This window comes from Empidonax traillii, unplaced genomic scaffold (genome assembly GCF_003031625.1).
Source record: "Empidonax traillii isolate 1590-97213 ecotype Southwest subspecies unplaced genomic scaffold, ASM303162v1 scaffold287:size763773, whole genome shotgun sequence".
Classification (NCBI taxonomy): Eukaryota; Metazoa; Chordata; class Aves; order Passeriformes; family Tyrannidae; genus Empidonax; species Empidonax traillii.
Genome location: NW_020955480.1, coordinates 532,032 through 549,253, shown reverse-complemented (window position 1 = coordinate 549,253; position 17,222 = coordinate 532,032). Strand labels below are relative to the sequence as shown.

Genomic DNA, 17,222 nt, shown 5'->3' with positions numbered 1-17,222 from the left:
AGAGAAACACAAAATTTCAGGCACCACACCTGAACAAGGATGCCTTTGTCATTGAACCACCTGAGAGGACTGTTGGTGATGGGTCCACGGTCCTTCATTGCTTCTGTGCACCATTTCTTACTGAGATGCTCAGAGGTGTTTCTCCTCTTCCCCTTCAGACTCCTGTGACCTCGCTCTGCACTCTGCTGGTCTGCAAGCAAAGCTAACGGGGGTGGCGGGGACCAGTGGTCCAGCATTCTGCTGTATTGCCAGGTTCCAAACCCTACTCATAGGGGGTCCTGACATGCTCATGCTGGCAGTGCTGGCAGCCCCCCACAGCCCCCTCTCACCTGGGTGGAGTGTGGTCATCCTGGTGGGCACAGTCTCCTCCTGCCCGACCCTCTTGGGGAGCAGCAGCCCTCCAGTGGTCCCTGTATGGCTGTCCCCTTCTCCTGGTCCTTCTGGCTCCTCAGCTGGGCTTGGCTGCCCCAAGCCCTTCTTCTTCACCTTCACCTTCTTTTTCCTCCTCCTGGGGCCCTTAGTGCTCTCCTCCTGGGCGGGATAAGGAGGATGAGAGGAAAGTGGAGCAGTCCCTCTTCCACCCCGTCCCACCCCTGGGGTCTCACTCTCTCACCAGGGGCAGGAGGCGGCAGACGGGGCGCAGGGGCCGGTTTTCCCCGTTCTTCCCCGCAGCTTCTCGAGCATCCTCCCCTGGGGGCGGCCGGTCCCTGGGGAGAGAGCACGCTGCGGTTGAGGTCGAGCGCTGTGGGGACGAGGACGGGGACGGGGACACGCACCCACGGAGCCCCTCACGCACCTGCGGGTGGGCCGGCGGGCTCGGGCTGCCCTCGGCGCGGGCGATGCGGGTTCGGCGGGCGGCGGGGCCGGGGCGGCGGCGGCGCGGAGGAGCCAGCGCAGACCCTGCAGGGTGGCGCGGGCCGGGCCGGCGGAAGGGCCCCGCTTGGCGACACAGGGCTCCTGCGGGCAGACGGGGGGTCAGCCCGGCCAGCGGGGAGCGCAGCTCCTCCTTGACCGGGAGCAGGGAGCGGGGCCAGCCCCGCACTCACGATGCGACAGGGAGAGCGGTTCTCGTTGACCAGGCGCTCCAGGCACAGCCGCTCGATCACCTCGCAGGGCAGCAGCGCAGTCGCCACGTCTTGCTTGTTGGCCAGCCTGGGGCATGGAGAGGGCGGAGCGCGGCCGTCACCCCGGCCTCTGGGCCCCTCGCTGCTCGACAGCGGGGGAGGCAGGGTGCTTTCTCCCACTTTGGCTGAGTTTAGGCGAGGAGTTGCCCCAGTCCTCTCCTGATACTGTAGCCCCCTCCGCAGCTCCTCTCAAGGGATGCTTCCATATCCCAGGTGCCACTGTGGTCCTCATGTCCCAGTTCCCCTCGACAGCTCCCCGGACGCCACGCCCCCGCAGCAGCCCGTGCACTCAACCCAGCAACAGGTTCCCACTCCCCCCACCATCCCAAACCCCAAAGGTCACATCCCGCTGACCAGCCTTACAGTAAGAGGGGCTTCCCGGAAATGTCGGGATGGCTCAGGACGCGATTCAGGACCTTGCGGGCCTCTTCCATCCGCTCCAGGTCACTGGAGTCCAGGACGAAGAGGAGCCCGTGGGCCTCGCTGTAGTGGCTGCGCCAGGAACTGCGGGAGCGCTGCCCCCCGGGCAGATCCACCAGCGTCACCTCGAACCTCTCCACCTGCAGGCGGGTCTGGCCGGGCTGTGCGTCGGGCAGCACCTTCCCAGACAGCGCTGTGTGTGGGGAGAGGGGAGAGAGCTGGCAGAGGAGCCCGGGAGCTTCCCTGCAGCATGTCCCTCCTCCCCCTGCAGCCACATCCCTGCTCCCACTCCCAGAGCTGCCCGGGCCACAGCCGGAGCTTTGCACACTTCCCCAGAACAGTGGATGTACTTTAGGGGTCCTGGACACTTGGTTACAAAGGACCATAAAGCTGCTGCCTCTAGCTAAGGCCGGCTTTGGTGCTGCTCCTCACCTTTCTCTATGTCCGTGATGACAGAGGTTTTCCCTGCATTGTCCAGCCCCACGACAAGGAGGGTCACCTTTCTGCAGAGTGACAACAGCAGTTGAGCATCCCAGAGGAAGGCTGTGCTCCCTGGGGAGTGGTGGCCACTGCAGGTCAGCAGGTTTCTAGACAAGGGACCCTGCCCACAGCAGCTGCACTTCAGCCAGGAGAGGTGCAGGACAGTGACACAGGCTCTGGCTGAGCTGAGGGCAAGGGCAGGGATGGGCTCTGATGCCTGGGAAAAGGTGAGGGCAGGCACAAGTGCCTGGAGCCACCCCAACACCATTGGACAGCCACTCTGCAGAGCCTTCAAGGTGCTTCCTATGGCAAGGATTTATTTTCAAATCATATAGGATTAAGCAATGGTTTACACAGGCCAACATGATTCTTCCTTATATGCAGTCAATGATTACTCCTTCCTTGGAAGTAAGTTATGAGTATACACAGCTAGGGAGAGATAGCAAGGGCATTTTTACAAGCTTCTACCTGGACTCAGGTGGTTTCTCCTGTTGCCAAACAGTCCTATTTGGACTCCAGCAATGTGCTCCACCAGAGCACACAGAGAAAGTCTTCCCTGTGACTGACAAGCCACAGTAGTCATTTGCAGTATAGTTTTCTCCCTTAAACATATAGACCAGGCTGTGTGGGTGGCATGGCTCCACCTCCAGCATTTCAGCAGGTCAGGTCTCCTCTCTTGAGGGAGAGGACCATAAACCCCCTTGCAGTGTTGTCCCAGGGTAATTAACCTGGGTGTCCCGACACACACAGATACAGCAGTGTTTTAGTGCATCCTCCTCCTCTTTCTTGGGGAGCTGCTGACTTTGCACAGGGGAAATCTTGCTGGGAGCACTTCCTGCATGTGCACCCTTGCCCAGCCTGCTCCCCTGACTGCCCAGCTCCTGCATGCTCAGGGGACAGGGAGGACACACCTGTGCCTTGCTCAGCAGGCTGGGGACAGTTCCTGCAATGGGCACCACTCTCACCCTGTTACCACACTGCTGCCCTCACCACTGATAAATACACAGGTAAAAGTTGTGCCCCCTGGGAGTCCCGAGGAGCAGGCACAGTGACCTACCTGATGGGCTCCTGTATGGCCTGCAGCCACGACCAGCAGTGGGAGAAGAGGTGGAACATGGTCTGCAACCCCGTGTGGAGGGATGGCCTCTCTTCGGCACCTACGCGGTGAGCAGCCCAGCGCGTCCCTGTGGTTCATCCTCCTGCCTGTGCTCTCTCCCCATGGCTGGGAGCATCTCATCCCGGGGTGCCCCGTCCCACGGCCCAGCACTGCTGCCTCCAGCCTGGTGCATACAAGCCAAACCTGGGAATAAAATCCGTCCCTCTGGGCAATGCCCCATGGGCACAGACCTGCCAGAGGGACCCTGCCCTGACAGCCCCTGCCCTGACAGCCCCTTGCATCGCAGGGGTGCCAGTCAGCCTCTCACCTGCTCGTCCCCACTGTGCTCACATCCCCTTTGCGTAGCAGCTGCTTAAATCTAATCTGGATTTAAATTGCTTACTCCTGCAGGCCCTTTAATCCTGGTGGGTCGGCCCAGGCCAGTGGCTGCTGGGACGTTGTGTGTCGTGGGACTGCCTGATGCACAGGGCACTGCATCACCCACCTCACTGCACCCCCCCGTGGTGCTGGGCAGCCTCGTGCCTCCATGGCCGGCATAAATGGCTTGTGGTGGCCTGATGTGGGGTTTCCAGCTGAATTAATTCCTCTTCTAAGGAATAGTGTCCCTGGCTCCTTGCTGCCTAATCCTTGTGTGTATTCTCTGCAGCCCCTGCAAGGATCATCCGCTTCACAATGTGCGCAGAGCTGCTGCCCCCCCAGGGCCCACTCTGAGCCGGGCTGGGGGACATCACTGCTCACTGCTTGTATTTCATGCCCTAATGAGGCGTGAATGCCCCCTGAGTGGCAGCTGGTCCCGTGCTGCTTGGGACAGAATCACTGGCCAGCCCCTTCAGGAGCCTGACTGGGAGCAGGGAGGCGGTGCAGACCCTCAAATAACAGTGGAGGAAAAAAGCCCCAGCTCCTTGATCTGTAACTCTGAAGCTCTTATCTTGCTTCTCAGGTTTCCTGGTGCTTTCTCCAGCAGCAGCTGCCCTCCCTGGCATGCTGCCACTGTTGCTTGTGGAGGAGAAGAAATCACACAGGGAAGTCTGAGCTGCAGGAGCTCTGGGTGGGGAAGTGGGGTCCAGAGGGACAAGGAGAGCCTTCAAAAGCCATACTGTGGAGCAAACAGGAAGGCCACTGGCTCGCAGTGGTCCATGCTAAACCACCCAGTGCCAACAGCACTACCTTGACCAGCTAAATCCCACTCACGAGCCAAAGATGCTGAGATGCTGCTCTGTATCCAGGATGGCCCTCGGGGTGCAGACCCAGGATGGGCACAGCCCCATGCACTTCTCTCGAGCACCACATGCTGTTGGGAAGCTCAGCACCTGCCCTGGGCAAGGGAGTTGCCCCAGAGCAGTGCCATGGGCAGGGAGCCATGCATGGTTAATGGTTGATAGAGGAAGTTTCTGTTCCGACATCACAGCCATATTTGGTGTGACTGGTCACCCCTGTGCTACTGATGGTGTGGCAGTGGCTGCACCTCAGCTACCCTAGCCTGGCCCAGGGGCAGAACCCTATCCCCAGCCTGATGGCCTTTCCTGGTTGTTTCTGTGCCTGTGCCAGCGACTGCTGGGACCAGTGTCAGAGCCAGCTTTGCAGGCAGCATGGGGCTGGGATGCTTTTTGTAGAATTAGCTGTACCAGGTCTGAAATTACTTGCTGGAAATGACAGTGCCTGCCTCTGAGCTTAGGGATGGCACTGCTAGTGGACATCCTGGCAGGGGATGGGAGGAGGCATGACCACAGCTGCTATAAATAGAGAAGTGCCATGTGTCAGGCAGCCCTGGAGGCAGTGGCTTGGGTTCCTGTAGGGTAGCAAGATCTCATCTCCCTCTGGTACCAGTGGATTTCCAGAGATCTCTGAGCACTTGGGGTACTACTGTTTTTAACAGAAGTGTTCAAAATCCCTGGCCAAACCAGCGCCAGGGACAGGGAAAACCCCTGTGAGCCTGAGGAAGCTCCAGTTCACTCCTCCCAGTGCACACACACTGGGATCAACAGCCAAGAAAAACCTCAAAATCCACCCCAAATCTAGTGAAACCCATACTCGGCTCTGGAGAGGTGGTGCAAGGGCCAAGCCTGCATCGATGGGCGTTCTGCTGTGCCTGGGCTCAGGTTACAAGCGAGTGACTGGCCCTTCGCCCACACAGATGACCAGACAGGGTGCAGCTGAAGACCCTATGCCGTGGCCATGGGGACCCCCCAGGCAACACCAGTGGGGACCCGCAGCAGCCATTCTCGTTTCCTTGGTGACTGTTGCCAGGTGAGAAACTCTAAGGCAGAATTTATTATCTTGGTGGATAAATGAAGATGTTCTTCACCAGAGCTATACCCGGAGGGTGCCCTGGCACTGTGCTGGGCTGGACACTCTGGTGCCAGCAGGAGCCCCTGAGGGGAGGCTGTGCCTGAGGTGCTGGGGCTGCCTGGCCCCTGGCATCGCTCCCCAGAAGGCGGCACGTGCTTTGGGGCTATTTCTGCCTGCTGGAGTGTCGCAGGAGAGGGGATGAGCCGAAACCACCGGGACCGCAGAGGAGCGCAGATGGACGCGGGCTGGCGGGCTGCCCTGCCTTGGCTTCCCTAGACCTGGTGAGTACGTGCCGGCATCGGGCACTCTGGGAACCCTGCCTGACACCCCTGGGGCAAAAAGCAGAGTAGGGGGGACAGCTGGGAAGCTTTCAAATGGAGAATGGTGGTTTGCAAGGAAACACGATGTGCAGTGCGGAGCTACAGGGGCTTCTAGGGGCGGACTGCAGCCTTTACTGAGGGCCTTGAGCTGGGGTGACACCAGAGCCAAGGTAATGCCAAAGATCAAGAAGTCACAGCGGAAATACTAGCAAGCTGTCCTGCTTTGCTTGGAACTGCGTCAACTCTGTCCAAAAAGGGTTCTGTGGGGGGCAAGGTCACTCGTAGGCTTTGAGGAGAGACTCATCTTTCTATTTAATGCACTGTATGACAGCACGCTGAGGTGGTAGATATTCAAATAGTAGCATTGTCCCTTTAAATCCCGGCACGGCAGCGGTGGCTAACGATAACCCCGGATCATACCAGCTCCTAAATCCCAAGAGCTAATTACAGGCAAACGCCCCACAGTCAGGCTGGGAACACAAGATAATTACAGCCTGTGACATGGAGACCTGTTGGTGAGGAATTGGGGCACCAGGCAGGTTTGCTGGCATGGTGCTGAGCAGCATGGATGGTTTGCATTCCACTGCCAGCAACCGTTCCACAAGCTATTTTGGGTAAGGGAGATTGTTTTTCCGGAGCATTCTTTGCTCCCCCACACTGATACCATCACCCTGTGTCAGATGCAGAAGCAAGCAGGAAATGTGCAGGGAGCTGTTTGCTCTTCACCCAATTCCTGACAGGGTGCTTCCCAGCCAAAGCACACACAAATTCCTGGGAGAGGTTTTGGTTTGAGCACTCTCTTTGCCCTGCTCTCTGCTGCAAGACAAGCTGCCAGCTTGCTCCTGTGCCACACACACAGCTCTAGGAAGCCTCTGTGATGGCTACAAACCCTATCCGGGCTCCTACAATGGTTTTGCTGAGAGCATTACAGTGCTCCTGCTGCTTTTCTGCATGGGGAATAGGAGAGTGTAAACCACTCCTCCTGACTGCCAGGATGCCTGGACAGGCACAGGAGCAGCCTGGCTGGGTTATAACACTGCCAGGGCTGTATACTCTTACAGCAGGGGGAACCTGGGGGGAAGTAGTTAATTAAAGGTAATTTTAACCCTTCCTGCCTGGTTTAGTGTTACAGCATTACCTGCTGCCTGAGCTGGGACTGTAGCCAAGGAGGCATGACTTCAAAATGTGTATTTATTGCAAAGACCTATAAATGCACCCAAAGGTAACTCTGCTTTCTTGTTGAAGAATTGAAGCTGTGAGGCAGCAGTGACATGGCCCATGCTCTGCAGGCTGGCATCCTGGCTCTGGCAGCACTGAGCCCAGTGTCTGGATCCCAGTGGGCTCAGCACAGCTTCCAGTGAGATTTAGAGAGATGAGGTCCTCAGCACAAGCATCTGTTTTTCTCCCAGGAGGATCAAGGACTGAGGCTGGGTGAGGAACTGGAGCGGTAAAAGCAGTCACTTAATGAAGCAAATGGAATAAATATTTCCCCAACCAGAAACTATTCCACAGACTGCTGGGGCAGGAAAAAATACAGCTGGGTTACTGAGAAAGCAATGCAAAATCCAAACAGTTTAGCCTGTGGAAACCAGTCATTTGCAAAGCTATTTCCAAACTAAGTAAAAAATTCCTAGCTCATGGATTCCTCGGAATCTCCCAGCCCTGCTAGTCACGGTGGAGTGGCTGCACAAAGGGGGACACAACTGTGTCCCCTGCTCACAGCATGCCAAGTGGGGGCACTTTTTGATTTCCACTTCATCCAGCACACTGGGGGTTTTGGAGGTCAACACAGCCCCACCATCGCTCCATGTCGCACCAGCTGAATGTTTAATCCCCTGTACAGATCGTGTTCCTGAGGTGGTTTCAGATCTGAATCGGGGAAGCTTGGCCATCCCCACACCCCGAGCAGCTGCCTCCACCTCTGTGTGCAGGGCTATATTTGGAAAGGCAGCAGTGTGCTCTTGGCACGTCCCAACAAGCACCCTGGGAGCGATGTCTGCTCCAGGTCCTAGTGCAGTGAGAAGAGGAGAGGAGAGGAAAGCTTGGGGAGCATGCTGGCAGCTCTCCCCACCTGGGCTCTTTAAGAGCTCTGGCTCAGAGCTCCCTGTCTTTTTCAAACAGCTTTTCTCTTCTCCTTTTACAGGAGCTGAGCCACCAGGCGGGCATGTGTAAAGCAGACATGGCTATTTCGAGAGTGAGAGCCAGTGAAGGAGCCTGCTCCCACCCCACATCCAGCCCAGGCTCCCACACACAAATGCCCGGGCACATCCGCAGGCATCCAAGGGGCTGGAAAAGCTACACAGCAAACCCTGCATTTCCCATGGAGGGTGGCCACCACAGCCACTGCCCTTTGTGCAAAGTGTGATGTGTGAACACTGGGATTAAAAAAAATAATAAAGGCTGGGATTAAGATATTAATGAAGCTGGGAAGCTCTCCAGAGTAGGGCAGACATTTGTGGAGACAGGAGAACTGACATTCACACATGGTGGTGGAACTCTGGCTGATGCCTTGGGCATTCCCAGGTAGAGGGAGACTCCTGAATGCTGATGCCTGCAGAAAACACGGGGAAGGGACTCGGGAGACACTGTTCCATTCCTGGGCAGGGAAAATTGGTTTCTCCTTCCCTCTGCTTTTTTCTCCTGTTTCAGCTCCTGATAGTGAGGTCTGGAAAACATATGAGCTTCTAGGAGCTTCTGTAACAGAAGTAACATGCATCCCACCTGAACTCCTCGATTTCCTAAGTGGTCCTAGACATCACAGAATCACTGAATTATTAAGGTCGGGAAAATCCTCTAAGGTCATTGAGTACAACAATTAACCCAGCACTGTAAAGTTTACTGCTAAACCATATCCCCAAGTGCCACATCTAGAGGTTTTTTGAGCACTTTCAGGGATGGTGACTCCACCACTTGCCTGGGGAGCTTGTTCCAATGTTTGATTGACCTTTCAGTGAAGATTTGTTTCCTAGTATCCAATCTAAACATTCCGCGATACAACTTGAGGCCATTTCCTCTTGTCCTGTATCTTATTACTTGGGAAAAGAGAGTGATCCCCACCTGCCTACAACCTCCTTTCAGGTAGCTGTAGAGAGCAATAAGATCTCCCCTGAGCCCCCTTTCCTCCAGGCTGAGTCCCCCCAGCTCCTTCAGCCTCTCTTCACCTGACTTACCCTCTAGACCCTTCACAAGCCTTGTTGCCCTTCTCTGGACATGCTCCAGTCCCTCAATGTCTTACTTGAAGTGAGGGGCCCAAAGCTGAACACGGGATTTGAGGTGTGGCCTCAGCAGTGCCCAGTACAGGGGGACAATCATCGTCCTTATCCTGCTGCCACTCTATTGGTGATACAGGCAGATGAGAAGCCAGCACAGTCCCCCTCCGTTTGGCACCTTCAGTTATATCCTGATGGGCACTTCCAGGGTAGTTTCACACCATCTTGGATGTCACTTAATGGCATGAAGCTGCATCAGGGTAGGTTTAGGTTAGATATCAGGAAAAGGTTCTTCACCCAGAAAATGGTCAGGTGCTGGAACAGGTTCCCCAGGGCAGTGGTCACAGCACCAGACCTGACAGAGCTCAAGAAGCATTTGGACAATGCTCTCAGGCACATGGTGTGACTCTTGGGGCTGTCCTGTGCAGGGCCAGTAGTTGGATTCAATGATCCTAGTGGGTCCCTTCCACCTCAGAGTATTCTATGATTCTATGTCACTTCATCTCCACTGGCCCAGGGGCTGTTCTGCTCCTGCGAGGACTCAGAACAAAGCCAGCCAGCAGCCACCCAGGATCCAGCCACTGTATATAGGAACAACTGGGTAGGACATCCCCAGCGCCCTGCTGGCTTGTGACAGCCCTGGGTCAGGCAGTTGCTCTGTGACAGTGGTGTCCTGGGGTGTCTGTGCAGCCCCAGCTGTGCTGGGCTCGCAGGCAGAGGTGCAGGAGAGGAGCTGGCAGGGACAGGGAGTGGCAGGGCAGTGGGACAGGATCCCTGGCTGATGCTACCTGTGACACAGATCTTTTTATGGCCTATTTGCTGTTTACAGTGCTATGCTGTGGACAGGTGGGGTCAGGCTGCAGGGGTGACTCATGGCGTGAACAGCCCGCTGCCTCTTAGTGCTTGGGTCAGAAAATGGGATAATAACTGGTATGGAAAGTGCTGTGAGGCTTTGTCTCTCCATTCCTTTTGGTGGCTGCTGGGGTTTATGGATACAGGACTGGAATTCTTGCTTGCTTAAACCATTGCTCTTAACTATTTCATCATGAAGCAGGGGAAATTAAAAATACAATGAGTCGAAGTGGAGGCGTTGCTCAGCTGAGGGCTTGGTGACCTGCCAGACTCCTGGGGAATGCTTTTAATTTGGATAAGTGGAAGTTTCATAAATGGCACAAAGGGTGCATTACTCTTGCTGCTCTCACAGAGCTGTGGGTGCAGCTGGCAGCACCGCATGACATGCCGTCACTGGCTGAGCACCCAGCTGGGCACAGCTGCTGCTCTGCACAGCTCCCACCCCAGCTGGCCCCTGGCTGGTGGCAGGCTCCTGTGTTTTAGACACTTCCCTTCACACTCTGCCCTGCTGGAGGTTTTTTTTGGAGAGGCTGCTTTCCAAAAACAGCTTGAAAATATGTAACTATCATACCAGAACTGAGCTGTCACACGTAGATCTCCCAGCGGTCAGGTCAGTCCCCATGAGCTCATGGGGTTTGAGGTTTCCTGAAGCAGCTGTCCATCCTTGGAAGGAAAAGCAATGAGCAGCTGCAGGGACAGGGATTGCTTCTGTGTGGGAATTGCAGTTGGGGCAGACACGGCCTCCAAGGCCTCAGGCAGTTTTATTCCCAGCTCTGCTGCTGATAAGCCCAAAAGCTCTGGTAATGCTTCCAGCCTGGTATAATGGGAAAAACTCTTATGCATGGGGTTTGGGAGGTTTTGTGCTTTTGGCTTGCACTGGCCTGGCTGCTGAGGGATGAGTACTAAGTGCCTTTTAAAAGTTACCTAAAAACTCCTGGTCTGCCTAAACCAGGAAAAATTGGCCAATGTCAAATACTCTTCGCCTTGTCCCATCTCTTCCAGCCAGCCAGTGTGTGCACAGGCTGGATTGAGGGATCTGGCAGGCAGTGGTTGCTTGGGTAAAACAGTGGATGTGCATCCCTGCCTGTGTCCACACTGCTGCTCATGGGGAAAAGGTGGGCAGGGCTGGTGCTGGGGCACTGTATATGCTGGGCAGAGCAGGGACCACCATGGCCATCAAGGTGGGGAGCAGCCCACACAGCCTTGTGTTCCCATCACTGTGCAGGTGACCAAGGTGGGACAGACAAGAGGGCTGTAGGGCTGAGTGGTGGGCTCAGCGATGGGAGGTTTGGCTCTGTCAGCAAGTCTATATAATGCATCACCTTGAAGGCAGGATCCTTGGAGGTGATGGGAAAAGCAGTCTGTTGCTCATCTGAAGGCCAAGGTGGTCTTCACTACGTCTTACCTGGAGGCAGCAACATTCAGCATATAGGAGCCACATCTCCACTGTGACATCCTACCCAAATCTTGATACAGATTTGTATGAAGCTGCCTGCCAGACCTGAAGGGGTGTCCCTGCCACACCTTGGCTTGCGAGATACCAAAATGCTTCCTCTCTTGGCAATACCCTTCCTCCCACATGCTGTCCCACATGGCACAGGGCCACAGGCTGGTGGGTGCCCTGACCCCACATGCCCTCCTCAGAGCTGGAGGTTGGTTCAGATCTGAGGCAGCAGTGGGTGCAGGCAGCTCTTCAGCAGCTGGCTGATGCAGGCAGGGCTGGCACCCACACTGGCATTCCCTCCTGCTCCACAGTGGGACCCCGCTGTCCCTGGAGCTGCCTGACAATTCTCCCCTGGAGGGACCTTCCATGTTACTGCACCTTGGGGTGCTGGTAGATGGCAGAACATGATTGGGCCAGGATTTGACTGAGAGGTCCTGATCAGGATCCCAGAGACCCCAGAGCACATGTAGGTATAGCATGGGGGTTGACAGGGCTATAGCTGGGGGAATGGGAGTCCCAGGGTGGGTGCTGCAGGGGCAGGGGGGCCTGGCCATGGTGAGGGTGTCCTGAGGTGGGGTTTCCCTGCAGAGACAAGGAGTCCTTGGTAGAAGATCCTCGACAAAGGCAGGGCTGTTGGGGCAAGGGGCTCCACGCCAGCTGGGGATCACGATACAGCAGTTGCGGGGGGTCCCAGCGCTGGAGGCTGGCGGGCAGGGTGGGGCTGGGATACCTGGAGCGGGGACCCCGGGCTGGAGGGTCGGGGCCCGTCGGGGCGGTCCCGGATCGGTGCCAGTGCGGTGCCGCCCGTCGGGGCTCGGTGCGGCGGGGCAGCCCCGCCCCGCCCCGTCCCGCCCCGCAGCGCGGCTCTTCTCTCCGCTGCAGCCCGGGATGGCGCCGCGGCGGGGCTGAGCGCCCGGGCCGGGCCGGGCCGGGCCGGGGCCGCCATGGACAGCCCGAGCGGGGACTGCCCGCCCGCCGCCGCCCCGTCGCGGGCGAAGCTGCCGCTCAGCATCGTCTTCTCGACGGCACTGTTCTGCGGGGAGGGGGCGGCGGCCACCGTGCTCTGCCTCTCCTACAGCCACTCCGACGACCGCTTCTGGCTGGCGCTTACCGTCTTCTTCGTGCTCTGCCCCTCCGTCCTGGTGCAGCTCACCCTCACCTTCGTGCACCGCGACATCAGCCGCGACCGCCCCCTCGTTCTGCTCATGCACCTGCTCCAGCTTGGCCCCATTATCAGGTGAGCGCAGCGCGGGGCGCAGGGACCCCCCGCACTAATGCGCGGACCCCCGGCAAGAACACAGAGACCCCCGGCACGTCCGCGGGCACCGGATGAGAACGGGAAGCGGTGTCGGGCAGGACGGGCGCCCCGGGAACCGCCTGTCAGCAGCCATCTGTCCGGTACGCCCGGTGCTGCTCCTGCCGGCTTCTCGTCACTCCTCCCCGGAGCTGCTGCTGCTCCCGGCTCCAGGGGGTCCTCTACTCCCCCCTCCCTCCCTAGTGGTTCAACGGGCGCTCCTGCCTGCTGGACCCCTGTCTGGGCAGGACGTGGCTCTGCCATCCTGTTGCATCCCAGCTGCTGGAAAGGCACTTTGCAGAGTCCTGTCTGCACCCAGAGGCTCTCCCAGCGTCTGGGGTTTGCCATCTCCTTTCTGAGAGCACAGATGGGAATCCTGGCTGGGTGCTCGAGGGTGAATAGGAGCACCCTCAGAGAAGGTCCCCAGGCCTGGAACAGGTGAGGTTATGGGACATGGAGGAGAGGAGCTGGGTACAGGAGTGGGGCTGGCGTGGGAACTGGTGGGCCACTGGATCGTGTTGGGAAGAAGACAGTGAGGGGGTGGATATTGCACAAGCTGGAGATGTGCTGACCTCTCATTCCTTGGGAATGCTGCAGTACTTCCTGGGCTGCTGTCACCTGGCCACCCTTCTCAGTGAGAATGCATGGAAGGAGACAAGGCAGAGCTGCCATCTCCAGGGGTGGGCCAGGAGCCACTCTTTGGGGCCCACAGAACTGCAAAAACACGGTGGCCTGCACCCCACTTCCTCCATCACCAGAAACAAGCAGAGTGCTGGAGGTGTCCCCGTCACCACATCCCGTCTTCAGAGGTCGCTGGGGGGCCTCACCTCAGTGCTGCCAGCCTGCGGTGGCCCACGATGGTGTCGTGGGTCTCACCACACTGACCGAGGCTGTCTGAGACAGTTATGGTGGAGTTTGGCTGCTTGCAAGAGCCAGCTGGAGCCGCCTGGGTCGGCTGCTTCAGCCGTCTGCTCGGGCCGGAGATGGAACCCAGCCTGCTGAGAAGGTCTGGCAGGGCACTAGGAGCCACCTGGGACTGCCTTGAAGCTGGGCCTTTGGGATGAAACTGTTTTCCTATTTGAGTTTGCAATGAGCTAGGTGCGCTGGCTTGATCTGTTGAGAGAATTTATCCAAAAACCTCATTCCATGTGGGTCTGATACACATAAATTTCTGCTGCCCTAGTGAGCACTCATAAATAATGATATCCTGTTGGTCCCAGGGCTAGCTGGTCCCCAGGCGTGAGCCAAGCCTGTTGGATGAGTCCTCCTCTGCTGATTGCCTCTTGTCATGTACATCTCTCCATTGCTGGGTGTGGAGGGGTTGGGGGGTTCCCCTGCCCTTGCAGTGGGGAGCAGTACAGGAGGAAGTCACACCCCCACCCACACGTGAGGATGCCCCGCGGAAAACGGCCTGCGGAAGGGCTGTCTTATCTGCCCATGTCACACACAGCTTCACCCTGCGCTCCCCTTCCTGCTGTCCCCACCACGAAGGAAGCGTGGAAGCCTTCTTCTGCTCAAGAGCAGAGATCAAAGACAGTTTTTCCCTCTGCTTAGAGGAAGAGGTTTTGCCAGTTGGGAAAACAGAGCCCAAGGGTGATTAACACCTTCCTGTAGCTGTAGCTCCCAGCAGAGCCATTGTTTCTGTACCCTGAATGCTGCACCTCTTGCAGCAGCTCTTACAGTTTCACCCCTCACTGGGGCAACTGTTGCCCCTCTGCCCCATATGATTCACTCAGAGTGCTGGAGCAGAGGAGCAGCCACCAGGCACCCTCATGATCCTGGTGTGACTCTGCCACTGTCTTGCTATCTCAGGGCCAGGAGTTGTCCACAGCACTGCTGTTGTCAGTTGCCCAAATCAGCTGGGCTGCATTCAGCAGGAAGGGCTGGCCAGTACCAGGAGAGTATAGTAGAGCTGCCAGGAGTGGGGCTGGGGGCCAGTGGAGAGGCTGGCAGGGTGGCAGCTGGTGGGGTGACATCTCCGGTGTCCCTACAGGTGCTTGGAGGCCCTGCTGGTGTACTGCAAGTCAGGGAAGGAGGAGGAGCCCTATGTCACCATCACCCGCAAGCGGCGGCTGCGGAAAGGCTACGAGGTGGAGATGGAGCAGGAGGTGGGACACTCAGAGCGCCGGCTGGCCACACACCGCAATGCTTTCAAACGCATGGCTGTCATCCAGGCCTTCCTGGGCTCCACCCCACAGCTCACCGTCCAGCTCTACATCAGTGTCCTGGAGAAGTACGTCCCTGTTGCCCGAGGTAAGGGTGCCTGGCACGTGGGTTCCCTAGGAACCCCACCAGGGCACAGTGGCAGCTCCTTAGCTGTGCGTGCCAGTGTGGCATCCAAGCAATCCAAACAGTTGTTTCTGAGATTACAACAGCCACTGGACTCTGCTAAATGTGGAGCAAAACCCACAGAGGTTGGGCACTCATCAGCTCTCTGCTTTCCGGCTTGCAGTAAAGCTGAAGACAGTGGGAAGAGTTGACCATGACTGAGGTGCCAGGCTCTGCTCCCAGCCCCAATTCTTGCGGGTATCTGCCCTACAGAGCCATGCCATCCCCTCAGTGCCCTGTCCCATAAAAACGTCAGGTCCCTGCCCCAGGCTGCTCCAGCCTCCATTAGTTTTTTTCCATCTAGCTACAGGCTATGGCTTCCCTACAGTCCCTCCACTGGATCTATTTCTGTACCTTTCCCAACAGCCAGAGCTCCTAGCTCAGCACTCCCACTCCCAGGCTCCCTTTCAAGCTCCCAGGATGTTTATGTGCTTGGGGGTGGATGTGCCAGAGCAAGCTTTTAACTCCCACTCCTGCATGCTACCCAAGCTAGGCAGAACCTCCTGCTGTCAGCAGCTCCTCTCAAAGCCACCTCATCATGGGGACTGTCACCACCAGCCGTGACCTGTCCCAGCAGTGCTCACACTGAGCCTCCTGCTGCGAGCTCCAGGGTTTGGCACCCTGCACTTCTCACCCAGGATTGGCATCCCATGTTTCCCACATGGAGCTGGCACCCCAGGCTTTGCACCTCAGGCAGCAGAGAGGCTGGACACACAGTGCAGTCCCTGATGCTGCCTGACTCCCCTGCTCTGTCCCTCTGCAGCTGTCCTCATGGCCATCTGCCTGGTGTCGGTCACCTACGGGGCGCTCGTCTGCAACATCCTGGCCATCCAGGTTAAGTACGATGACTACAAGGTCCAGCTGCGGCCACTGGCCTTCCTCTGCATCGTGCTGTGGCGCAGCCTGGAGATCTCCACCCGCGTGGCCGTCCTTGTGCTCTTCAGCACTGTCTTCAAGCACTGGATCATCCCCATTGCCCTGGCCAACCTGCTGGTGGTCTTCTTCTTGCCCTGGGTGCAGTTCTGGCGCAGTGGCACCCGCCTGCCCGACAACATCGAGAAGAACTTCAGCCACGTAGGCACAGTGGTGGTGCTTTGCGCCTTCACCCTCCTCTATGCCAGCATCAACATGTTCTGCTGGTCGGCCGTGCAGCTCAAACTGGCCGACCGGGACCTCATCGACAAGTCGCAGAACTGGGGCCGCCTGGCCGTGTACTACGTGGCCCGGCTGGCCGAGAACACGGCCCTCGTCATCCTCTGGTACTTCTTCAAAACAGACGTCTACGAGAATGTCTGCACCCCACTGCTGGTAGTGCAGCTGCTCCTCGGCTACTGCCTGGGCATCTACTTCATGCTTCTCTTCTTCCAGTACCTGCATCCCTGCCGCCAGCTCTTCCGGCACAACGTCGCTGACTTCCTGCACTGTGTCTGCTGCCGCCGGCACCCACCAGGGACCCCGCTGTGCCTCGAGGCACCCTTTGAGCCCGGTGTGAGGCACAGCATTGTCTGAGGCACAGCTAACACCCACCTCTTCCAGCTGACTGCAGGCATGGGGATGGGCAGCACTGGGCTGCACCAGCAGTCGGAAGATGCTTGTGGCATGAGCCAGGTGCTGCCTGGTTCTGCAGTGGCAGCGGGTCCCAGTGGCAGGGGGACAGGAATGTGCTCATCTGCCCAGGACCATGCATATGGACACGAAGGAGGGTTGATTTGGATTTGATACAAGAAAGGAGTTTTTTACAATGAGGGTGGTGAGGCACTGGCACAGGTTGCCCAGAGAGATGGTGGACATCTCATTCCTGAAAATATTCAAGGCCAGGTTGGATGGGGCTCTGAGCAACCTGGTCTAGGTGAAGATATCGCTGCCCATGGCAGGGGAATTGGACTAGGTGGCCTTTAGAGGTCCCTTCCAACCCAAACTATTCTGTGATTCTACAATTTAAGGACTTGTGGGGTGACCAAACCACCTGCTGCTGCAAGCTGGCTGCTGTGCAGTGCACAGCCCCTGGGGTGCCCCTACACCCCCACCTGCTGCTAGGATGTATACTGTGACCTGGGGCCATGGGTGCCATTGGGACTGTTTTAAGCAGTAAAGAAACTTTGCTGTGATTGCGTGTCTGGGTGCTGGCAGTGACTCATGCAGAGGGTGGGGACTGTCCCGCCAGGGCTGGCACGGGTGCACACACCTGCTGTCCACATAACCCTCATGTTCATGGGCACTGAAACGGGGCTGCCCCAGAGGGATATGGGGATGGGGGAGAAAAACCCTCAGTGGAGCTGGTAAGATTCAGGAGCATGGTGAGATGACGGCTGGCCTCATCCTGCACTTCCGTCAGCGTGGCCATG

The 17,222-nt window shown here is 57.6% G+C and overlaps 2 protein-coding genes across 3 annotated transcripts; one reads left to right on the top strand and one right to left on the bottom strand.

Annotated features, from left to right (window-relative positions):
• Positions 1–788: 788 nt before the first annotated feature.
• Positions 789–3,140, bottom strand: ARL13A (ADP ribosylation factor like GTPase 13A). Its single transcript, XM_027890410.1, has 4 exons — positions 3,082–3,140; positions 1,977–2,047; positions 1,488–1,737; positions 789–1,152 (listed from the first exon to the last, which is right to left on the bottom strand). Exons 1-4 carry the CDS (start codon positions 3,138–3,140, stop codon positions 789–791), a joined length of 744 nt encoding a protein of 247 aa, XP_027746211.1.
• Positions 3,141–5,290: 2,150 nt separating this feature from the next.
• Positions 5,291–16,985, top strand: XKRX (XK related X-linked). Of its 2 annotated transcripts, XM_027890424.1 has the most exons (4): positions 5,291–5,388; positions 12,334–12,492; positions 14,543–14,802; positions 15,641–16,985. In XM_027890424.1, exons 1-4 carry the CDS (start codon positions 5,306–5,308, stop codon positions 16,384–16,386), a joined length of 1,248 nt encoding a protein of 415 aa, XP_027746225.1. In that variant the 5' UTR covers positions 5,291–5,305; the 3' UTR covers positions 16,387–16,985. The 2 variants fall into 2 exon arrangements, with proteins under 2 accessions (XP_027746225.1, XP_027746224.1); XM_027890423.1 differs by lacking the exon at positions 5,291–5,388 and having other exon boundaries at positions 12,185–12,492.
• Positions 16,986–17,222: the final 237 nt, after the last annotated feature.

Bases quoted from the DNA above. Each gene is read 5' to 3' on its own strand.
- ARL13A (XM_027890410.1), bottom strand. From the start codon at position 3,140: ATGTTCCACCTCTTCTCCCACTGCTGGTCGTGGCTGCAGGCCATACAG. The intron at 2,048-3,081 runs GTAGGTCACTGT...GTCACTCTGCAG, and splicing joins GCCATACAGGAGCCCATCAG to AAAGGTGACCCTCCTTGTCG. The intron at 1,738-1,976 runs GTGAGGAGCAGC...CCCCACACACAG, and splicing joins CATCACGGACATAGAGAAAG to CGCTGTCTGGGAAGGTGCTG.
- XKRX (XM_027890423.1), top strand. From the start codon at position 12,200: ATGGACAGCCCGAGCGGGGACTGCCCGCCCGCCGCCGCCCCGTCGCGG. The intron at 12,493-14,542 runs GTGAGCGCAGCG...GTGTCCCTACAG, and splicing joins CAGCTTGGCCCCATTATCAG to GTGCTTGGAGGCCCTGCTGG. The intron at 14,803-15,640 runs GTAAGGGTGCCT...GTCCCTCTGCAG, and splicing joins GTACGTCCCTGTTGCCCGAG to CTGTCCTCATGGCCATCTGC.